We start from the raw sequence: 24959 nt of genomic DNA on the forward strand, positions 1-24959 counted from the left end.
CTTTATATTTGCAATGAGTTTCTGTTAAATTATTGATCATTAAAACTCTCTACAAATGTTTACAGATTGGATTGTGAAATGGAGAGTGTGAGTAATTGTCACTCAATCTTCTCTCTCTCAAATTCTGTAGATCCGTGAAGCGGGCCTGGTCCACCATCCCCCCTGGACGCTGAAGTTGATTCAGCTGTACGAGACACAACGTGTCCGCCACGGCATGATGACCCTTGGACCCAGTGGTGCAGGTCAGTGTAACAGTCAGAGGCTGTAGTGGATGACTGGAAGTCATAAACCAAAAATGAGATTCTTAATTCTGAGAGAACATTATGCAATAACAGAGTAGATTTCAATGCGAGCTGAATTGATGGTATGCCTCACTTATTCTATTTACTTCTATTCTCTTTTGTATCAAAGTTTTAGGCTGATATGACTTTGCCGATACTGCTGTTTTCAGTGTTATTACCAGGGCCAACTTGTTACCTTTGTCCTAGTGTTTTCATGATATCCATACCAATACCCTTTAAGGCTTTTAATTACACATTTAAAAAAGAAAACATTAAGAAAAATATATACATGAGATTCCTTGCTGTTTTTGCAAACTGCTTTCACTCACAGCCTGTCATTTTCTTCCCAATAATAACAATAAAAAATAAAACAAACAAGCAATTCTCTGCGTGCTACAGTTATCATCACGATTTATTGACCTTTGACCCCTCCCATTCAGGCAAGACAAAGTGTATCAACGTACTAATGAAGGCCATGGGAGACTGTGGCGCCCCCCACAGGGAGATGAGGATGAATCCCAAGGCCATCACCGCGCCCCAGATGTTCGGCCGGCTGGACGTCGCCACCAACGACTGGACCGACGGCATCTTCTCCACCCTCTGGAGAAAGACACTCAAAGCCAAGAAGGTCAGTGACACGAATCGTTCACTTTGAATTGCTTTATTTCAACATCACTTCTTCTTGGAGTTGATCACTGAGTTGGCACTAATCTCTATAGGAAGTATCTGGATATCTCATTGACCCATTCATGCCATAAGAACAATTGAAGCCGCTGCACCGCCATCTTGCCAGGCACATCCCATGAGGACTTGCACGTGTTTTCAAGCAGAGGCTGTCACCGAGATCATGTGATGTTGTGAGCTCAGTACATATATGTATGGGCAATGTGTGTGGTAAGATGGTGGTGTGCCAGCTTCAAAGTAATTTCCCTGTGAGATATCCAGATTTTTCCGGAGAGATCAGTGGTTAAGGAGCATTGTCTCCTGTTGTTGCACCCCTCCTCACTCACTTCATATCTTATCTAGATCATAACATCAGAGAGTGTAAGTAATGGTGCTCAGGCAATACCTGTCTATGTATGCTCTGTTCTTCTGGTGATTCATTGAATAATGAACAATTGCATGCAGTTAGAGTGTATATTCTTCTTCAAGATGGATAAACATAATGAAAAAAACAGAGAAAAAGTGTCTTTAACGTGTTAACTCTGTGTTCGGCAAAATAAAAAGAACATTATTCCACTCGTGGATTGTACTTGAATCGTTCCAGGGTGAGCACATCTGGATTGTGCTGGATGGTCCGGTGGACGCCATCTGGATCGAGAACCTGAACAGCGTGCTGGATGACAACAAGACACTGACCCTGGCCAACGGTGACCGCATCCCCATGTCACCCAACTGCAAGGTGGTCTTCGAGCCCCACAATATCGACAACGCCTCCCCGGCTACCGTCTCCAGGAACGGCATGGTCTACATGAGCTCCTCCATCATGGATTGGAATCCCATCCTCCAGGTAAGAATCACTCCAAGGACTTAGGGTTAAGGTTAGGGTTGTGATCGGGTTTTAGGTTTTAGTTTGATGTGAAGATTAGAATTAGGGTTAGGGTTATGTTTGTGGGATGGTTTTTGTATGTTTATGTGTTTGGTTTGTTTGTTTTCTGTATGTTTGTTTGATATTTGAGCAAGATTTTATCAGACTTGACAGTTGCAAATTAGATTTTTTCCAGAAACAAAGCATAGTCGTGACAGTGACACAACACTTGCTCCTGCGACAATTGTTCCGGTCTTATTTTCTCCAAGGACTTAGGGTTAGGGTTGTGATAGGAATTTTGGTTTAGTTTGATTAAAATACATCAAACTAGAGTACATCAAACTAGAGCACATAGCGTTCCATGTTATACCACACCACTGTGCAGATTTGAGTTGCCCTTACATGCCTCCATGTGCTTTATCACAGGCAGGCATGAATTCCTATTGTGTCTACTCACCTCATTTGTATTTGTGTGATGTCTCCCTCTAGGGTTGGCTGTACACCAGGCCGGCCACCCAGCAGGAAGTGCTGATGTCACTGTTTGAGGAGACCTTCAAGGACCTCTACACTTACATCGTCCAGAACTTGGTGCCCAAGATGGATGTAAGATTTGTCTTCATTATTTTTTTGCTTATTCCAACAAGTGATATGACATGTCATGTTCACAAATTATCTTACATATTGGTAGTTATTGTTGTATTAAAACTCCCGAAGCTTCTCCTACCACCTGAATGATACATGTGATGTCCTTTAATCATATAGTGTGGTGTTTGAATTACATGTCACTGTAAGATTATACCAAAGGGACATGTATATTGCAGCACAATGTGATCCTGACTTCATTGTCACAAATCATTCACCTATTTCTGAGCTGTAAGTACAGTATGTTATCAAATACCTAAATTTGTCCTATCCATTTCACCTCCTCACCCTCTGGCTGCATAACTGCTGACTTCTGACCTTTAACCTCCACTTCTGACCTATGACCTCATGCACACACAGATCCTTGAGTGCATGTACGTGCGTCAGGCCATCGACATCCTGTCAGGCCTGATCCCAGGGGAGGATGCCAACCCCTCCAGGGAGCATCTGGAGCGTCTCTACATCTTTGGCCTTATGTGGTCCCTGGGAGCCCTGCTGGAGCTGGATGACAGGAAGAAGGTCAGAGTTCATTGTAAACTAGAGAGAAAAAAAATACCAAACACCCCCCCCCCCCCAAAAAAAAAAAAGAAAAAAAAAGAAGAAGAAAATAAATAAATGAAATAAAATATAAAAATAAAAATAAAAATAAAAATAAAAATAAAATTCATGGCTTGAATAAAAAAGAAAGAAAAAGAAAATGTCATGTAGAGGTTGAGTGTCATGCTTGAAAAAAAAAAAAAAAAAGGAAGACATATTGCAATAACCCTGGTTAGTTGATGTGTAGTGCTGTTATAAGTAGTCCTGGTTGATAAACAAAAGGTGACGCAGCTTATCTTGTCTTAAAAATCTATTCATCTTGTCTTAAAACTCTAATATTCTTTTTCCAGATATTACTACCAACATTTTACTGTCGAACTGTCCTTACTGCTTGCTGCCCTGGGAAAAAAAATCATCACAGCATTGAATTTTGATGGTCATGATTTTATGATATTGATGATGCTGTTTTACGGTCAATCCACAGATGGAGGAGTGGCTGGTGGAGAGAGGTGGTCTGTTGCTACCCAAGACCCAGCCTGGACAGACCATCTTTGAGTTTGTCGTCACGGACGACGGTCAGTGGCAGCACTGGTCAGACAGGGTAAGGATTGTTTGTTTGTCTCTGGGAGGATTTGCTGCCCACTGATCCCTGCTGCGATTACTTTGAAACTTTGAGTGGGATGGATGGATGGATGGATGATGTACAACCTATATATTGAGAGACAATATATGGATGATGGATTGACGATGGATGATGGATGAATGAATGAATGAATGAATGAATGAATGAATGAATGAATGGATGGGTGGATGAAGGGATGGATAATGGATAGATGGATGGCTGGATGGCAGTCAGTCCGCAGCACGTATGCTAATGAGCCGATCCGGCAAGATTTATTCAGCACTCTCGTTGACGATCTTTGCGTTCGAAAGGTGTCTCGTCGTGCGAGATTTTGCGAGACTTTGATAGGGCTATGGTATTCACAGTGTAGCGACTTGTACATACATTCGTCATGGCTACAAGTCACGGTAAATTGTTTTCCAGACTTTGATCTTTATTTTGATACTAAATTTGCCTATAACATCAGATCTTATCATGATTATATAATCAGTTGAATTTGCGTAAATTAAATTTTACCTGCTTTTCACGGAAGATTTTGTCATCTAAAGTTCTTTTTTGGTTCCTGACCGGATTAAGAAACCGTTGTTTCTGATTTTGGCTTTTTCGTAGAGAGGAAACTTAGATACTCATCATATATTGGAGTCAAGGAGACGCAAGCATGATTTATACTAGTTTTTCCGTTTTTAAATGTCTGTAAAATTCACTCCTAAGCCAGAAGTATGCTCCGCACAAAGTGTACAGTGGTGCGAAAGAGCTCTCTCATTGGACAGTGCGTGCGTTCAGCGCTTGAACTACACGCGTGCCAAGAAACCGCAAGTGGCATGAAACCGTTATGTAGCAGCGTAATGACGTAATGCAAGCGCTGAGTGCAGGCGCTGTCCAATGAGAGAGCTTACTCTTGAGATTGCACGGTTTCAAGCTGATCAGCACTGACATCGATGTATATTTTACTGGTTCCTGACCGGATTAAGCAACAAATTGTCAAGATATTTACATGGATACAAAGATTAGGAGATGGACTACCAAATAAAGCATTTTCATTGAGACGCAAGGTGAATTTGGTATTTTTTTGACGTCTTGAAAGTGTACTGCACGAATTATTTTTTTCATCATTTTTCAAGCTCAAATTACGCTATGATATTTTTCATTTACAATAATTTGAGTAACATGTGACGATAGTTTACATATTTTCCTTGAATTTGATACCAAATTTGTGAACATAAGGTGTATTTTTGTAGCCGAAAGCCCAAGGACAAAATCCCCTTACGCAGCTCATTACGTATGCAAGCCTAAAGCGGGCTTGCATATGAGTTGAATAAATACGAGCGAATTATCGGGTGCTGCGGACTGACTGATGGATGGATGAATGAATAGATGGATTGTGAATAATCCGTGAATGTGGACTGTGCCAGTTCCACTTGGATGTATAACATGTATGTATTTTAGTTGTCTTGTTTGGCTGAATGAGTAATAATAATTCAATGATATATAAACCTAGACTTTTTTGTAGAATGCTATTTGAGAAACAAAATGCATTGAAAATGGGTTTGACATCCATTGTACTGTTTCATTAAATCAGTGTAGGTATGGTAATGTATGCAAACCCACCATGGACAGTTTAACGTCAGAAAGCCAAGCAGATATCAAGTTCATCTATTCACTCTTGTCATTGGAGGGAAAAAGGAATCCAATAATGCAGGCATCATGCTTGTAGTAATGTACTGTGACTATCACACATTATCTCATGACTCATGTTGCTAGTGATTTTACTGGAAATCATTGCGTCTCTGATCCCTAGGTGCCCGAGTATGTGTATCCAAAGGACTCTACCCCAGAGTATGCCACCATCCTGGTTCCCAATGTGGACAACGTCTGCACTGACTTTCTGATCCACACCATTGCCAAGCAAGAGAAGGCTGTTCTTCTCATTGGTGAGAAAAATAATTGATTGTCCTCCTTGTTGGAGCTTTCATTCTCTCGATCTCCCTCCTGTGTCTCTTCCTTTTATCTCTTCCTTCATCCTCTATCCTCCTTTCCCTACCCTCACCATCAATGTCCTCCCAGTCATTCATGTTTGTTTTAGAGAGGTTTTTCAAATCCTGAATTCAACGACACCTTTGAAACTAACCTCTGACCTCTTATTGAACTCTTGTCAGTTGGAAAGGGAGATGTTTTCTGATATTTCCAAGTATTCGATAACAAAACCTGTTAGTATTTATGTAACACTGGCAGTTGTAGCAATGACAGCCATATCTAATGGAATCATACTTTGTAACTTGTCATGTTGTCTGTATCTTAACAACTTACTGTAAAAGTGAATGTTTTCGCGTGACTAATTTTTCGCGCTTGGCCAGACGAAAAGAGTTTCGTGTGTTTTTAATTCCGCGGAATCAAGACATCAACCACTGGAACATACAGCATGCAAAAATATTCGCATACTTTTATTTTCGCGCTTGTTTCTGGTTGCGCGAAATGCGCAAAAATTTCAACACCGCGAAAATTTCCACTTTTACAGTATACAGGCTAACTTTTGTATTAGTATATAACATTGGATTTGGAAATGGGAATTATGATTTTGCCAGTGTACTTGTATTATAATAAATTGATAGAATGTAGAAATCAAAATTGGTCACAGTATATCTGATAACAGTAACTTAAAGATCAGTCAGATGTAGCAATATTGAAGGCATCATATTTGGAGTCATTAACCCATTGAGGATGGACTGATTTTGCTACAACACACATTTCCCATAGACACCTGCCCGAATATACTCGGGACTCTACCTCAACAGGTTAACTGGCCAGTGAGTTTGAAGAAATATTTCTACTGGCAAATCATACAAAATGTGATAAGTGAAGTCACAGTCAGCACTCTGTAATCATTTTATAATTACATTTGACCATGACAGGTGAGCAAGGAACAGCCAAGACTGTTGTCATCAAAGGCTACTGCAGCAAGTATGATGCTGAACATCACCTCTTCAAGAGCTTGAACTTCTCATCGGCCACCACACCAAACATGTTCCAGGTATGCTGTTGTAACCTTTACTTTTGCCTCTGTCATTGGTGCAGAGATTTTACGGAAGTTCTTTTTACCTGAGAATGAGCACTCTTGTCGTAGATATGCTGTGCATTGATTTTCTTTGATTTTTTCTTTCAAGCTTCCAGATGTCCTTTTAGGATTGGGCCTATTCAGAACTCTAAGGATAAAAATAAGCAACTCTGTCATAAACATGGGCATTGTGATGTACTCATACATTCGATCAGGCACAGACACATTCACGTGGAGAGCAAGTAAGGAAGACGGGTGACTCGAGCTATGCCTGGGATAGGAGTGAGCCTTTATTAAACTTGCCACGTTGGGCTTTTTGGTATCAGTGAGGGTGAGGGTGCAGTGTTACATAATCAGAGTGGGGAGTATATTCCTGAGCGGGTGACTCATGCTAGTGTGCATGAGATGCAAGTAATACATCACAGGCATATTAGCAATTTTTTTTTTCAAACTATATAGTTCTTATATGCATAGAGAATTCAATAAAAATGAGATAAAGGGTGGTTTATCTTCAGTTTAGCAAGAATGTTCTCTCAGTGCAGATTATGTCCATTCTTTTTTTTTGAATTCTTGATGCAAATTTATTTGTGATTCAGAATTTTAAAAGTGGGATTGATGCTATATGATTGTTTTTTGTGTGTGCATTCCTACAATGTTTGATGGGGGATTGATCACTGTGTTACTGTGAGAAGTAGTATGTCATTTTTTTATGTCAGTTGACTGGAAGTACATGTTTCTGCATTGCTTCTCTATCTACTCTTACACTCTTACACTTGCCCCTCCCCATCTCTGCAGCGTACCATCGAGAGTTACGTGGACAAGCGAGTGGGTACCACCTATGGCCCCCCAGCTGGCAAGAGCATGTCGGTCTTCATTGACGACGTCAACATGCCAATCATCAACGAGTGGGGAGATCAGGTGAGATTATTGCTTCTCTCACAAGTACACTACTCTTCCAGCATTCCTCTCCCCTGCAAGCAATTCTGTCCAGTTATCAGTTGTATATTTAGCAAAAGACAAGACAGGACAAGTGAGTTTTGGTTGGTGGTTTGCCGTCAAGTGATGCTGTATCGAGCTAATTGAAAAGGCAAGCGAGAGTGTCACATGCAACAGTGTAACATTACAAATCGAGATCGTTGACCTCAACAAATGCACTATAAGGATGATCAGCTTAACAAGAGAATTGTAGGAAAAGTATATCAGATACTTACAGACAGAAATCTTCCCACCTCCGACACAATGGAGGGAAATTTAAGAGACAGCTTGTCACACTCTTTGATTTTCTGTTCACATAGATCACCAACGAAATTGTGCGTCAGCTGATGGCAACGAGGGGCTTCTACAGCTTGGAAAAGCCTGGTGAGTTCACCAACATCGTCGACATCCAGTTCCTGGCAGCCATGATCCAACCGGGAGGCGGCCGCAACGACATCCCGCAGCGCCTCAAGCGCCAGTTCAACATCTTCAACTGCACCCTGCCCTCCAACGCCTCCATTGACAAGATCTTCCGCACCATCGGCACTGGACACTATTGCAAGGTAGGCCTGAACCTAGAAAAAATTACCACCAAGAAGCTGTGTTTGCTTTGCAATTATCTCTTGCATTGAAGTTCTGTCGTATGTTATTGCAGCTCACTGTGTATACAACGTGTATCTCTTACTCGTTGCATTGTGCTGGGTGATTCAAGTAGTGTTAGGAAACTAGGGTCTGCCATAGGAGCACAGCTAGTAGATTTCATTCATTTAACAAATTGAATTCAATCAGGGCAACAAAAGTAAAGAGTGGCAAAAAGACAGGGGTTAATGAGAAAATTGGACTTATAGTTTTAAATGAAGACCAAGATAAAGACAAAGGAAAAGGAATGATGATGAAATAAAGTGCCAAGCTCCTCACATATGGAGTTGAATGGCCCACCTTCAGTCATGTTAGAAAACTCAGCAAAACACAACCAGCCACTTTTGGGACCGAGCAAGATCTCCAATATCATATTAAATATGTCAATGCTCGAGGTAAAGTAGTCCTGAGGGTCACTACAGAAAAAGATAAATAAATATAAAAAAAAAAGAAGGGAGTTACACAGTTATTGTTAACCCAAATTAGAAAATTGTTTCACGTCAGCCAATAATTATGTCCTGTCAATTGCATCTGCACTCTGTCAACCACACCCATGCCATCATGACCATTTCCCATCACATCCCTCTTCTTGCCACCAGGAGCGAGAGTTCAGCGAGGAGGTGTGCCAGCTGGCCGACAGCTTGGTCTCCTGCACCCGCAAGCTCTGGCAGCGCACCAAGATCAAGATGCTGCCCACGCCGGCCAAGTTCCACTACATCTTCAACCTCCGCGATCTCAGCAGGATTTGGGAGGTAAGATCATGGGGGTTTTTGTTTTGTTGGTGTCACTGTTTTTGGTATTGTTATAGTGATGATAATGATGATACTATATGATGATGGTGATGATGATGATGGTAAAGATGATGAAGATGATGCTGATGATATTGATAATGATTAAGATGATGGTGATGATGATCATAATCATCATTGTAATATTAATTATTGTTTATCATTATTAAAAGTGTTTGTAGTAGTAAATTACAGTAGTAATAATATTTGTGTCAGATTATCTATCGGCTACGTTTCACTTTTTTTTTTGCAGAGGTTTGCAGAAACTTGGCAATATAGCAAATTACGTCAGCATGAGCTAAATATGGGTATGTAGTAAATATGTACATGTAGACATGTACAGTAGCTATACCATCTCCTCAAAGTTTATACAGAAGTTCTGTCTTCCTGGGGAATGTATGCATTGTCAGTACATTTTGAGAATTTGGGAGGCCTTGTTGAGGTCATCTCATCATACCGCTTTCCACACCCTACCTCCCCCATCCCCCCACCTCTTCTCAGGGTATGCTGAACAGCTCAGCTGAGGTTATCTCCGGTCCATCTGTGCTCCTGGGCCTTTGGAAGCACGAGTGCACGCGCGTCGTCGCTGACCGCTTCATCAACCAGGAGGACAAGGACTGGTTTGAGAAGACCATTAAGCTGGTGAGTGGATGTGACCCGTTAGCGGTGTAGCCAGGACAATCTCTGTTCTTTACTGCAACAAATATGTCATCTTTGGATGGAATGAACCCTTTCTATGCCAGAGACTTTAGACAGTGTGTATAATGCTATTAGGTTTTCTGTGCCAATCAACACTCAATGCACACATTAGGGTTCGTGCAGAGTAAATGCCACTTCTCATGGTTGTTGTCACTCTAATCATCCGATCTTGGTCATTCTCTGACTTTCTATTTAGTAAACTTTATCTTTTATTCATTTTTATACAAGACCTACTTTCCAGTGTTTGATATTTTCTATTTTGTTTGTTTCCATTTTGCCGTTTACAGCTGTTGCCATCTATTTGCTGACGTTCATGCTCAAAAACAGTCCAATACGATTTCAGACATCACATATATACAAGACTTGGTTTCAAGGTCCACCATATGGGAGCATAGTGGTCAAATGGAAAATTTATGTTTTGTACTGGTATTTTGACATAGTAGATTTCTCATGTAAAATGACTGGTTGCTGCATGAATCCATTCCATACTGAATTCTGAACCCCCCAAAGAGTTATAACACAGACCACTAGGTTCCCATATTGCATGGGTTAAAGAAAATGCTAATCGTATTTATCAGGATTATTCTGTTCCATCATCCACCCCACAAACAGTATCATATTTTGTGACATGAGGAAAAGCTTGTTTAGATTCTTATGACAACTGTAGTGAAGTTTCTACCATTTGCTTTTCTTACCTATGATATGATATGACATGATATGATATTATATTCATCTCCACTTGTTGTTTCGTGCATTTGTCATCCAACAGACAATTGAAGAAGACCTGGGTACTTCCTTTGCTGAGCAGGTACCCAAGGAGCCATTCTTTGTGGACTTCCTCAGGGATGCACCAGAGATTACAGGTTTGTGAGAGAAGCATTACACACAATCTCAACAAGTGATATACATGTATCTCTAATACTCAAAATTCAGCCAAATATCACTGATACGATGATTATCTTATTTTTCTTTTCCAAGACTAGCAGCTGAATTCATTGGTGTGTACAGTGAGAGAGAGTGACCATTAATGTGTATGCATGATAGAGCTTGCAGAGAATATCAAATAGATTCTCATCATATAATTTCAGTTCACTACCTAAACTAATTTCAGTCCTATTCACCATTTATCACGTAGGTAAGGAATTATCCGATTTACATAAAGGAAAACTCTGAAGGCCCATATTTGTGTAGGGGGTTTAAATCAAAAGCATGGTTTGAATTCAGTACATGAACGAAAATAAGCATGAATTAGGCATACATGTACATGGACCTTTTATGCATGAGTATCAATGCTCAGTTATTATTGGATGTCTGTTGGCATACGCAGTCTGTCACACACATTTACACAGAAGAAATTTGCATAAACCATGGACTGAATTTAAACAACCTTCGTGAATACTGGCCATTGACACTGTACTGTGGAAACTGGAGGCATACGTGACAGACGAGGTAGTCAGGCAGCAACTCTTTAAAATGTTCTTCCCATACTTTTACTTTTTTTTTCTGCTATGTATGCAAAATGGAATGTTTGCATCATATTTCAGTAGATATGTGGATTTTGAAACAGGGACTGCTATTTTGCCTGTGGTATGGTGTGACTTGTGGAGAAAATCTCCCCTACACCTCGTCAGTATGTTGATATTTCCATTTTGTTTATATACATGTAGTGTAAGGTTAGTAGAACACAGTGCAGTAAAAACCTATATGAGACTAGTCTTGAAGTCCAGATGTTTCAACTAATCAACATCACAGTAGAGGTTCTTTCTGTCTGTTAGCTCATGGTTTACATTGTGCAACCTGAAGTGGTTCAGAAATAGCTATGCCCAGTTGGAGCATATTGAGGGAGGCAACTGAGGTTCCATAGAATTGTTTTTAGTTGAGAAAAAGAAAAATTTTCTTGAAATCTTGTGCTGGGCATCACTAATTTGAGCTGGTATGAGTCGAGATGGTCATAAGGGGACTGATGTGAACGAGACATTGAAGAAGCTAGTCTTTAATGTCCAGCTGTTCCAAATGGTCAACCTTGTAGGAGAGGAGCCAGAAGACGCGGACCTTGATGCTCCCAAGATCTATGAGCCAATCACCACACTGGAAGCCCTGGCGGACCGCCTGACCATGTTCCAGGAGATGTACAATGAGTCCATTCGTGGTTCCAAGATGGACCTTGTATTCTTCAAGGTGAGTCTATGCAGACCAGAAAGCTTGATATTTCCTGGAGCAGGGGAAAGCTATGCACCACTCTCTAAAAAAAAAAAAAAATTCCAACAAAACAGAGAAAAACAGATCCCATTGAACTTTGTAAGGATGATGGAAGTGTTTATCAGCAAGAAGCGCAGGTAGAGAGCAGTTCGGAGCACTTCAGTTTAATCCAGTTAAATTTTCATTTATTTCCATCTAGCATAACAGTGAAACAAAATACAAAGTGTACATATGACACAAATTATATTGTTTTTAATCAGTTTGTAAGAAATACTGTATGTAATGCAGTGTGGATCACAAAGTATATAACAAAATATATGTGTTGTTATGTAGAATACCCAAGAACAGCAATGCATACATTGCAAGTTTGTCAGAAAAGTAAGTACAACAAGGGGAAAGAGTGGTCCACAGAAAAGCAGGGCTTGTAGAACGTGGATTACTCAAAACGTAATATGTAACTACAGTAACTATCCAAAACCTATTCATGGGCAGCTGAAATGTAGCTGTTAAATGTAATGTAGGTAACAAGGTCATCATCATTAACAGTTACTATCTTAAAGTACAAGGAAATACAGAACAGAGAAGGAGCAGGAAATACACAGACTGAATTCCGTCTGCGCATCACTCGGACAGCCTTCATTTATCTCCCTCGTCTTTTTTTATTCGTCGATGTTGCTGGACAGGATGCCATGGTCCACTTGCTGAAGATCTCCCGCGTCATCCGGACCAACCGGGGCAACGCCCTCCTGGTGGGAGTGGGTGGCTCCGGCAAGCAGAGCTTGACCCGTCTGGCCTCCTTCATTGCCGGCTACAAGAGCTTCCAGATCACCCTCAGCAGGTAAAGGGTGTGGGGATCGCTGGGTAATTACTGGGGAAGTGCGTTGTGATCCCACAAGAATTTTTCTCTGTTGAAATCACCCATCATGTATTGATAACTGCTAGTTTCTTCTCCAGTACAAGTTGGCATTTTAGAATTTTCTTACTTAAAATTGTTTTCATGAAATGATCTTTGTCATAGATTAGCGTTTTAGATTTGCAAAATTTGATGCTTCAGAATATTCAGATTTTTTGCAAGGTAGAGGACATTTTGTCCTGATTCAGATGATATCTCACGATACCGTTACTGCCAAAAGATATTTCCCCTCTTTTTCCAAGACAATTAGTTGTAGCGTTGCTGGGGTGACAAGACCTCGTATCTACAAAATGTCAAATGTTCAGAAGAGCAAAAAAAAAAAAAATGGCACCCAAAGCACTGTATCAAATGGGAGAGTCTTTCCTTTGACATGCTGTGGTGCTTTCATTTTTGGGTAAGACAGCTGGGATTTTGACAGGATATCACTTAACTGATTATCTGACCATTAATCCAAACAAGTCATTTTCACCAAAATTTCAAATACAAGGTCTTGTCACCCCAGCAACGATAGGCTTCCTAGTTTCCAACTTCTTGTCATGGGGCAAAAGCCCGTCTTCAGTCAATTCATCTTTGAATCGATCATGATCAGTGTTGTAAACAAAAAGTTTTACTTGTAGAAGTAGAAGTTTGTCACAGTGCATGACAAAGCAACTCCTTGTGAATTCACATATTTGCTGACGTTACATGTGGAGGTATTAAGAACCACCCTGTGCCTGGAACATTCATGCGCACCTTTACCTTCCCTCCACTCACTGCCCTCTTCCCTTCCCCTGCTCATTCCCCTCCTGTTTCCTGTCCACTCCCTTTAATAGGTCCTACAATGTGACCAACCTGATGGAAGACTTGAAGTACCTGTACCGCACCGCCGGTCAGCACGGCCAGGGCATCACCTTCATCTTCACTGACAACGAGATCAAGGACGAAGCCTTCCTGGAGTACATGAACAACGTCATCGCCTCCGGAGAGGTTAGAGATTTCTCTCTCATACCCATCTTTTCCCCTAGATGTCAGAATGTTACCTGTTTTGTAGGGATGTTTCAATATAACCCCCTACCCACCCCTTCACCCCCTTACCCCCGTTCCTCCCCATTCCTCCCTTCCCACCTCCCAGGTCCATATGTGTATTACAGTATAAAGCAACAGATTATTAGTTGGACTTCAGAAATCCAGCTTCAGCAACCCCACCCCTTCACACTCCCCCCCCCCCATCCCTTTCCCCACCCATATGTATACTGCATTATAATAAATCTTAACAGTTTTGATATACATGTATTCCCCAAAAAGATTATTAATAGACTTCAGAATATATTTCAATCTACAACGTACCTCAATTTGAGTATGAATATGAGATAATGTGACATGATATCACCTATTCCATGGCTATTGCAATGCAATCCCCCCACCCACCCTCATTCAAATGTGACATTACAATCTGGACCATTTCAGTTCATTCTACGAGATCAAGAATGCAAGACTCCAATCTTGCTCCATGTTTTCCTTCAGAGACTGTGAATACAAAATCATGCAATGTGAACCAGATCTACTAGTGCCCAAAAGATTTTGAATGCAAGACTGCAGATTTGAACCATTTTCCATCCGTTTCACATGATTACAGAAATACAATATCATCTGACATGTATGATCATTATTCTATGGCTTCATATTTCATATTACCCATGGCATTCCTCCACACTTACTGAGATACTGTTTTGTTAGTCAGTCAGTCCCTTCGTACAAGTTGAAATTGTACAAGTTGAAATAAGTTTCGCGGTGAATATGTTCGCCTCCTCCCCCAGGTCTCCAACCTGTTTGCCCGCGACGAGATTGACGAAATCACAGGCGAGCTGATCAGTGTCATGAAGAAGGAGTATCCGCGGCGACCGCCGACCAATGAGAACCTCTACGACTACTTCCTGACTCGCGTCCGCAACAACCTCCACGTGGTTCTCTGCTTCTCGCCTGTGAGTTGTTCGTTAAACGTCTCGGCACTGCTTTATGTATTTTGACCCATTGAGGAAACATATTGCTGTACACTTTGATATTTTTGCGTACAGGTATTTTCGTAAATGGCAGCTCAGCAGACAAGTTGCCTCGTTGAAATAACCACTGTAAACACGTTATGGGGCAGTTTTAGCAAGAGTTCGCACACTCAGCATACATTCGTGCATTCAGAGACACCTATTGGCTAGCTAACCATGCATCCACTACATTTACTGTGCATCCAGTAATTACTGGATGCATGGCTGGAAGTACTGGAAACATGGTTTGTGTCTATGGCAGTCCCAAAGGAAATGCATCCAACAAATTTGCCATCAGGTTACATGGGCAAAAAGTGGGTTTCTGGCAACAACAACAAAAAATCATCTCCCGTGCTGTAAAACAGATGATGGACATGTTTTTTCATGCATCATTGGGAATAGTGTACATGCATTAACTGTGGAATTTGATCTAAACATTTTTTAGTTACCTTATGCACACAATTCCTGCTGATGCATTCAGACCTGTGCCTCATTTGTGTATTGTCTTGTGCATTGGCATGCACACGTTAGTCACGTTGACTTCTCTCTCCGATCCCCATCTGCCGTTGATGCGGACAGGTTGGCGAGAAGTTCCGCAACCGCTCGCTGAAGTTCCCCGGCCTCTTCTCGGGCTGCACCATGGACTGGTTCAGCCGCTGGCCGAAGGATGCCCTCATCGCGGTGGCACACCACTTCCTGTCCACTTTCCCCATTGTCTGCACCGAGACGGTCAAGAAGAGTGTGGTCAACACCATGGGCGTGTTCCAGGTCAGTTGGGATGCTGCGTTCATTCTTTTTCTCGGAAATACATGTAGGATGCCATAGGCCAAGACGATGAATACATCAAACATGATCAGCAGTTAATGATGTCATCACAATTAAGGATCCAATCCCTCCACCTACCATTAAAAAAGAGATAGCAGACTCATCTTCTTGCAGACTTTCATGCATATGTTGATGGTTAGGTACAAGAGAATTTAATTGCACAATTTCCCTCTATTATTTTACATCATGCAAGGGATTATTTTGTTTGTTTGTTGTTTGGTTGTTCTCTTTTTAATTTATAGCATTTGATAGTAAGATCACTGATACAATGAACAGAGTATGCAGTTGTCACAATCTAGAACCTGCTCTAATGTCTTGTACCTGAAGTGGAATTGTTAGCAACCAAAGAACAAATCAAATAGATGTGTGTAAAGGTAGACACTCAGGAACTTTTTATATGCATATGTGTGCAGTTTAATTTCTGAGCAGGCCATTACATTCATGGCACCAACCACTAAAAAAAAAAAAAAAAAAAAAAAAAAAATCTGAACTGTACCCCTTCCCCGTGACCAGTTGATTGTAACAAAATCACCAATTGCCCAAATGTACAGGATCTGGTGGCCGAGACGTGCGTGGAATACTTCCAGCGATACCGTCGCCAGACCCATGTGACGCCCAAGTCCTACCTGTCCTTCATTGATGGCTACAAGAAGATCTACACAGAGAAGAAGGAAGCCATTGGCATTCTGGCTGAGAGGATGCACACAGGTATAACCTTTGAAAGGCAGCATTGTCAATCTCACTGAAAAAAAAAAATGTTTACATGTACCCCTTTCTGTACCAGGGATTTTGGACAGTGTGAACTAAGGAAGTATTAGCGTGCTTTAGATCTGTGACACAAACTCTAAGAAGCCACCAGCAGGCAAACATTGGTGTTCTGCATATGTGTGAGATATCTGTTTTCAATAGCGAGCTTTAGATCTGCGACGCAAACGCTAGGACGACGCCAACAGGCAAAAAATGGTGTTCTGCACATGCAAGAGACAGCTGTTTCCATTGTCCAACCCGGGAGGCTGTGTCATCTTAGCGTTCGCGTCGCAGATCTAAAGCTTGTAATTGTCCAACCCAGGAGGAGGCACATCACAGATCTAAAGCTCGCTATCATAAATGGAGTGGCAAGGGTTAGGGTTGGACAGACAGACAGAGAGACAGACAGAGACATACAAAGGGACAGACTTACTTACTTGCAGAACCATGTGCATTCATGATCATGTTTTGCCCACGAGACAAAAATTCCGGCACTGTCGGGCTCCTTGTGCTGAAGTAGTTTCTCTTGATTCCTGTATTCATATCAAAGTTTGATGAACTTTCAGTTGGTAAAGAGTGATGCCCCCTAAAAACATTGCATCTTCATTTGCCTTCAATCTAGGTCTGGCCAAGCTGGTGGAAGCCACCGCCTCGGTCAACGAGCTGAGCAAGGAGCTGGCCGTCAAGGAGAAGGAGCTGGCCGTGGCATCCAAGAAGGCCGACACCGTGCTGGCGGAGGTGACGGTCAGTGCCCAGGCTGCCGAGAAGGTCAAGGCTCAAGTCCAAAAGGTCAAGGACAAGGCCCAGGCCATTGTGGACGAAATCAATGTGAGTACCTGGCATCATCTCATGTCAAGATACAATTGTAAGTGAAGTTGAAGTATCCACTTGCTTGTTTTTCCCCATTGATTTCAATGGTAAATAAAACAAACAGAGTTCCCTAATAAGATATTTTTGTGCAGAGTTTTGACTAATGTGAACTTGACTTGTAGACATGTTGCAACTGCCCACGTTTACCTCAAGATCATCAATAGAATTTGAGAGATTTTAGATAAAAAATTTGATAGTGTGTCATCATGTGGGTGTAGTGTAAGATGGGTACATTGAAGGGTAAAGTGATAACCCATGATATGTGGTACATGTATAACTTTTCCTTGTTAATCCAAGGGTTGCAATTTTAATAAGTGTTTGATTGTCAAATCTGTGTGCTGGTTAGTTGTTTCTGTTTGAATATTTCTAATGATACACATGAAGCGTTGGATGATACAGTAGTCTTTGCATCAAGACATGGAGACAAATTCAAAGGATGCTATGATTGTTACGGCAGTGATGCATGAATTTACTGTTATGTCTGGTCTGTCAAGTTGATTGACATCTATTTTGAAGAATCTCATTGTACTTTCCAAACAAACAGGTGGACAAGTCTGCAGCAGAGGTCAAGCTGGACGCAGCCAAGCCCGCCCTCGCTGAGGCAGAAGCGGCGCTGAATACCATCAAGCCCGCCCACATCTCGACAGTGCGTAAGCTGGCCAAGCCGCCCCACCTCATCATGCGTATCATGGACTGTGTACTGCTGCTCTTCCAGCGCCGCCTGGATACCATGCAAGTGGACCCAGAGCGCCCTTGCCCCAAGACCTCGTGGGGCGAGGCCCTTCGCCTCATGGGCAGTAACACTTTCCTGCCGGTATGGAGCTCTTACATTGCACCTCTTCATTCTCCTCCTCCTCTTCCTCCTCCTACTCCTCCTCTTCCTCTTCCTCCTCCTCCTCCTTCTCCTCTTCCTCTTCCCCCTCCTCTTCCTCCTCCTCCTCTTCCTCCTCCTCTCCCTCCTCCTCCTCCTCCTTTTCCTCCTTCTCTTCCTCCTCCTCCTCCTCCCCCTCCTCTTCCTCTTCCCCCTCCTCTTCCCTCTCCTCTTCCTCTTCCCCCTCCTCTTCCTCCTTCTCCTCCTCCTCATCTTCCTCCTCCTCCTCTTCCTCCTCCTCTCCCTCCTCCTCCTCCTCCTTTTCCTCCTTCTCTTCCTCCTCCTCCTCCTCCCTCTCCTCCTCCTTCTTTCTTGTCCCTTCTGTTCCTGTCCTTGGTTATCCCATGCTGTATTTCATGTCACCACATCCTCAGCTAGGAACTGGGAGGTTGTGCACTCAAGAGTCATATGTCTTCAGAGTCAGTGCCTTGCTGCGACAGTCACTGTAAAATTGTAATAATAGCAGAAACAATGCCATTGGCTTTTACCCTCTCTGTGTCAGGGACTATGGACAGAGTGTACAAACACCGTAGGGGTTTTTTGTGCCAGTCAGCACTCTGGTTCTGTTGCAGCAACTGCAGTTATTCCAACAAACAATACTGGTGATTGCAAAGCATCTGAATAAAAAGGTCCTATATGTAATGGCTGTCAGTCGACAGCATCACAGAATGATAATATTGATTGTGATGAAGATGAACTCTGTGGTTCCTTGACAACGTTCGCTTGACAAAACGTTCTTGCGTTGTTATAATGTCAGTTGTTCGGTCATGAAATTTCTCCTTAACCGGATCATTTCCATGTTTACCTTAGTATGTCACTATATATTTTGTTTCCATGGCAACTGTAGGGTTTGATGAACTTCCCCAAGGATACCATCAACGGTGAGACGGTGGAGCTCCTACAGCCCTACCTGACCATGGAGGACTACAACCTAGAGACCGCCAAGAGGGTGTGTGGAGATGTCGCTGGCCTCTGCTCCTGGACCGAGGCCATGGCCTTCTTCTTCGGCATCAACAAGGAAGTTCTCCCCTTGAAGGTATATACACTGTCAGCTCATTTGAGTATGGCAAGGTTTTTTTTTTTTTTTAAATATATATTTGGAAAGAAAAAGGAACAGAATGCTGAACAGCTGTTTGTCTTCTAAATATGCATCAACTAGATAGTCCTCTGGTGGTATATTCGTGTCTTTATCGTTTGAGTATTAAGATGATTTCAGGTGATTTGTCTTGTTTTCCACTACTTTCTTGAATTTTATCTTATGCTTGGTTTTGACTAAAATTTCAACTGTTCTGTTTGTCTAAATTTACTCAAATTATTCAGATCAATTTTAACGTGATGTGGAAGTGCACTTTAAATAGCAGTCTGACAACTGTATATATAGTTCCGTTTTTTTGTAACATCTGAACAAGCTTACATACACACATACTGAAAATAGGATAAGCTGACTTTGGGTACTACAAACATATGAACTTATAAGGATATAAATTATATATACAGACATATATGTATTATAGTATACAAACATATGAATTTAGTTTTTTGGGGGAGTGTCACTAAGGAGTCTCTTCTTCTTGTGTGCCCATCCATCCCATCACAGGCCAACCTGATTGTGCAGGAGGCCCGTCTGACCAAGGCCAACGGAGCTCTGGCCGAAGCCCAGGCCCAGCTGGACGAGAAGCAGAGGGAGCTGGACATTGTCCAGGCCAAGTTTGATGCAGCCATGGGCGAGAAGCAGGTCAGTTCATGCCCTCCCCCCACCCTCCCCCACCCCTTGTTGGATGCATGTTTCGAAGTGACATTTCTACTAAGCAGAAGTTGGTTTCTGAAGCCTCCTCAAGCAGCCTCAAACAACCTTGTCGCTCAGCATGGACGGACAAAATATGACCAGAGGCGATCTAATTCAATCAGGTTTTGAAACCACGTAGAGGGGGTGGTTTCAGCGCCTCCTGTTCATTGTAGCTACCTCAAAGAGGCTCAGCTGCCGCATAAGCACTCTGGGTTTCGAGAAGCATTTATGGTACTCATAAGCATGTGCCGTTCATAGGAGGGGGACCCAGTTACCATGAGAACGGGGCCTGTCATGGTCTGCTTAGGGAAAAATCTTAGCAGATAGCCAAAGCAGTAAAAACAGACCAGCGGTTGGCTTTCCAAAAGAGTTTTCAAAATAGTGTGAGGAGGCTCCAAATTTTGGCTGTAGTGTATATGGGGAAAAACTTCATGGAATTCCGGGGCAGTTAGTTTTGGTCCAGTGGTCCAATTACTTTGTTTTCCCTCTTTTCCACATGTATGAAATGGTAGAGAATTTGTAGTTTAGTTTTATATCTCTGGGACCAGTTGGGAAAAGCAACTACATGTTGATTAGTGATGGATTGTTCTTGAAAATTGAAGCTGCTCAAGGTGCTTGTCCATATGATGAATTATACTTCAGTCTTATTGGGAAAAACAGAACAAAGACAAAACATGAAAAACAAGTAAACAAAATGAAAATGAAAATACATTGATTTTATGAAATGGAGTGACGGACAGAGTCATGGAATTTATTAACTCTAAAAGTATGTAGACATGTTAATCCCTGAAGCTTTAACACCAATCAAAGTGATGCTTTATTGCCCAGATATAGTTAAAGTTTTGAAAGTGTGGAACATGTGGCTCATACATCTGATACCCAAACTGATGGATTTTTGAAAAGATGTTTTTGTTGAGATATGGTACATGTATGATGCATAACTAGAAAGAGTTCATATCTCATCTGGAGAACAACCTGTTTCTTACGGAATGATTTGTGCATTTCCTTCCACGTCAGGCTCTGTTGGACGATGCTGAGAGCTGTCGGCGCAAGATGAACAATGCCACAGCCCTGATTTCCGGCCTGGGAGGCGAGAGGGTGCGTTGGACTGAGGCAAGCAAGCGGTTTGAAGACCAGATCAACAGGTGACCATTCAATTTCAGATTATGTCTTACTTCCCTTTTTCCAGCCCTGTATCAGAAATGTGCTTTCGCAGTAGGTGTTCATTTATTTATCACCCACTACTCTCTTGCGACAAAAGGTAAAGCCAAGAGAAAGCTTGGAACCTAGTGGTCCCACATTCTCCACACTAGGACCCATGTTCAAGAAAGAAAGAAAAGGCAAACAACAAGTGATGATTGAATACCCTCAAATATTTCCCTGTGTCTTGTTTCTTCTCCCAGGCTGGTTGGTGACGTTCTGCTGGCCACAGGGTTCTTGTCGTATTCCGGTCCCTTCAACCAAGAGTTCAGGAATCTCCTGCAGAGGAACTGGAAGAGGGAGATGGCATCTAACAAGATCCCTTACAGTGACGTGAGTGTCTTTTTGTTTCTTAGTTTGGTTGTTGTTGTTTTTTTATGCCTGACCTGTTTAGGATGACTCTTACACTGACCCTCAAGAACTTTTGATCTAGTGTGTCTACTTTTGGCCTTTATTTCACTTTTTTAAAGGCTCCTGATTTGTGTGGAAAAGTCTTGTGCAGAGTGAGGTACAATTGAATGTAGACCCTAATTACAACATGTTGCTATTCCCTGGAAATGATGGTACAAATAGCATGAAAATATGATAGCTCATGGTAGCAGTAATGAAGACAGGTGCAAGGACAAAGAGTCAGTGCTTGCAATTGTATTTTTGGATGCTTACTGATGTCAGAGCACCTTTGGTGTTGTTACACAATTACAAAGTTTATTCTGGTCTATCTGATATTTCTCTATTTTCTAATCCTGCTTCATTTGTGACTCCCACCCAGGACCTGAACCTGACCTCGCTCCTGGTCGACAACGCCACCATCGGCGAGTGGAACCTGCAGGGCCTGCCCAACGACGAGCTCTCCATCCAGAACGGCATCATCGTCACCAAGGCGTCCCGCTTCCCCCTCCTTATCGACCCCCAGGGCCAGGGCAAGGCCTGGATCAAGGAGAAGGAGAAGTCCAATGAACTCCAGGTCAGAACTGATTCTGGCTACACTCTTTAAAAAAATAAAAATAAAAAAAAATAGGAAAGAAATGACAGCATCACCTTTCAGTACAAATAATGATAGTGCATGATGGTGATGAAGATGATGATTGATGATAAATGATGATGATGATGAATGATAGTGATGATGGTAATGATGGCAATGATGGTGATGATGATGATGATGATGATCTTAATGATGGTGATGATCTTAGTAATGATACTGATGATAAATGAGAAGAGGATGAATGATCATGATGATAATAAATAACAAATTATTATTGTAATGATAACAGTGATCATAATGAGAATGACAGTGTTCAAAGCACACATCAAAGATAGCAGGGCCTTGGTTTAGAATGAAAACAAAAATTGCTGCCAAGATTTTGTCATACGCAATGTTTACCAAAGTACTGAAATTTTAGTTGATGTAGTGTTATTTTACTGTTGCCTACTGAAAGAGAAATGCTTGTAGTGCGATCATCCATCACAAATTTACCAGCGTTTGGTGAGAATCTGGGGATGTTTGGATGCCAAAAGTTGTCTTCATTATTGATATGCAGTCAGGAAAAGGAGTTGATGAGCATCACATTACAATTATTCCATTTGGTGCAATTTGTCGTTCCTACAACTTGCAGGTGACATCCCTGAACCACAAGTACTTCCGTACCCATCTGGAGGATGCCCTGTCGCTAGGGCGACCCCTCCTCATTGAGGATGTGGCAGAGGAGTTGGACCCCGCCCTGGACAATGTGCTGGAGAAGAACTTCATCAAGTCTGGCTCCACATTCAAGGTAAACGAGCGGCACATTATCATTAATTTGCTTGTACAGTTGAACCTCTCGTATCCGGACAAGTCGGGACCGGGGCTCATCCGGATAAGGGATTTGGCCGGATACGGGAGACTCAATGCTTTATACATGTACATATACATACACATGTACTGATGTAGCCCATTGTAGTACCACATGTAGTAATGTGTATACTGCAACCTTTTCATTGTTACATTTGGGGATGTTTCAGGATGTTGAAATGTCTGAAGGTAAGCTTTGGAAGGAAATTTGATGCAATGTATGTTAATCATATTGGAAGTAATATGTAATTCATGTGTGTTTGGGTAGGAGTTCTCCTATTAAAAAAAAATCACAGCGAGATTGCGTCCGGATAATAGAGAGATCCGGATAAAGGGAGGCCGGATAATAGAGGTTCAACTGTATATATACTTGAGTATTGTTTTTATTACTGCTTGTTTGCTTGTTGTTGTTATATGCTATGTCATCACATTTAACCCTATTCTAACTGGGCTATTTGAGACCAAGTTTTTACTGAGGGGGGGTCAATTTGACCTCCCCTTCAGATCTCGGCCGCCAATCGCGCGATCGCCGCGATATTTTGCCTGAAGATAGAGCTGGAGGTCAACTACAAGATTACATCGTCATACAATAGAAAAATATTGCCTTTCTATTTTTAATAAATCAATTATGCAAATTTGTGCATGAAATCATATTTTCACCTATAACTCCATTAAAAAGACTGGAGGATTGCTAAATTTTTGTGTCAGAATTCCTCAAGACACATCAAACATTTTTTGTGTAAAAAAATAGCTCAATTGAAATTAATTTCTTTTGTTTTTTATTGTTTTTTGTCAATTTCTTATGTATTTTGTTGTTTTTTCAACCTTTTGTTTCCTATTGTTTTTTTGCCAAAACTTGTTGCAGGCACTTTTTCAGGCTTATCTACACTAGAATTGATTAATTTCAATGGTTAAAAGTTGAAATAATCTAATTTATATCAATTTAACCAAAAAACACAATTTGCATTGGATTTGCACACGATATCATGAATTTGAGCTGTTTTTTGGTTGACATGCATATGCAAAACATTACGTAACTTCAAAATGGTGTACCCGGATGTCGCAAATTTGGTCTCAAAATATGCGGGAGACTTCAATGAAAAAAGTCGTGAAACGACGCGGCAAAAGCTTTGCGCGTTGCGAAATCGTAGCGCGAAACGTCGAGGGGAGGGTCAATTTGACCCCCCCCCCCCCCAGTTAGAATAGGGTTAAAGTGGCATCATTCATTTGTGTTTATATCTCCGAGTAATGTTCTTATTGCTAAACATTGTTTTTGTTTGTTGTTGGTATGTTGTTTATCATCACATTCAAAGTAGCATCATTCATTTAAGGTAGATAAGCTGCACATAATCATTATTCTGTTTGTTTATATCTCTGAGTATTGTTCTTATTACTCCTGCTTTTGTTATTGTTATGTGGTATATCATCACATTTAAAGTAGCATGATTTATTTGTTTGTTTAAATATTTCTTAGTAATGTTCTTATCGCTGTTTTTCATTTGTTGTTGGTATGTTGTTTATCATCACCTTCAAAGTAGCATCATTTATCTTGAGCTGTCATATCACTTGGTTCCTTTCTCCTCCTCCTCCTCCCCTCCTCTCCCCCCCCCCCCCATCCCCCAGGTGAAAGTGGGAGACAAGGAGTGCGACGTGATGAACAACTTTGCCATGTACATCACCACCAAGCTGGCCAACCCGGCCTACACCCCGGAGATCAGTGCCAGGACCTCCATCATCGACTTCACTGTCACCATGAAGGGGCTGGAGGACCAGCTGCTGGGCATTGTCATCCTCACGGAGAAGAATGTGAGTTGACGTGCATCCGTGCTTGTGCACACATGCATATTCCATAAACTTTGTTGGTATGAATTGGCTTCAGAGGAGTTCACAGTGCCTAGTATAGTCTGTAATCTAAAAAAATTGTGTAATAATCTATCCG

At 41.7% G+C, this 24959-nt stretch overlaps 1 protein-coding gene across 1 annotated transcript in view; it reads left to right on the top strand.

The window, feature by feature from the left end:
* Window positions 1-24959, top strand: part of LOC140242814 (dynein axonemal heavy chain 5-like) — an 88873-nt gene that overhangs the window by 50245 nt on the left and 13669 nt on the right. Inside the window, exons 42-69 of the mRNA XM_072322569.1 lie at window positions 131-242; window positions 722-909; window positions 1549-1791; window positions 2299-2412; window positions 2812-2970; window positions 3473-3589; window positions 5409-5541; window positions 6520-6638; window positions 7458-7580; window positions 7958-8200; window positions 8876-9028; window positions 9566-9706; window positions 10533-10626; window positions 11793-11941; window positions 12646-12800; window positions 13688-13841; window positions 14672-14836; window positions 15473-15661; window positions 16270-16426; window positions 17088-17293; window positions 17880-18149; window positions 19054-19242; window positions 19804-19941; window positions 21010-21137; window positions 21396-21525; window positions 21962-22156; window positions 22806-22961; window positions 24644-24826. Of these exons, the coding sequence (XP_072178670.1) occupies window positions 131-242; window positions 722-909; window positions 1549-1791; window positions 2299-2412; window positions 2812-2970; window positions 3473-3589; window positions 5409-5541; window positions 6520-6638; window positions 7458-7580; window positions 7958-8200; window positions 8876-9028; window positions 9566-9706; window positions 10533-10626; window positions 11793-11941; window positions 12646-12800; window positions 13688-13841; window positions 14672-14836; window positions 15473-15661; window positions 16270-16426; window positions 17088-17293; window positions 17880-18149; window positions 19054-19242; window positions 19804-19941; window positions 21010-21137; window positions 21396-21525; window positions 21962-22156; window positions 22806-22961; window positions 24644-24826 (4503 nt within the window). The remainder of the gene's footprint in view (window positions 1-130; window positions 243-721; window positions 910-1548; window positions 1792-2298; window positions 2413-2811; window positions 2971-3472; window positions 3590-5408; window positions 5542-6519; window positions 6639-7457; window positions 7581-7957; window positions 8201-8875; window positions 9029-9565; window positions 9707-10532; window positions 10627-11792; window positions 11942-12645; window positions 12801-13687; window positions 13842-14671; window positions 14837-15472; window positions 15662-16269; window positions 16427-17087; window positions 17294-17879; window positions 18150-19053; window positions 19243-19803; window positions 19942-21009; window positions 21138-21395; window positions 21526-21961; window positions 22157-22805; window positions 22962-24643; window positions 24827-24959) is intronic.

This window comes from Diadema setosum, chromosome 19 (genome assembly GCF_964275005.1).
Source record: "Diadema setosum chromosome 19, eeDiaSeto1, whole genome shotgun sequence".
Lineage (NCBI taxonomy): Eukaryota > Metazoa > Echinodermata > Echinoidea > Diadematoida > Diadematidae > Diadema > Diadema setosum.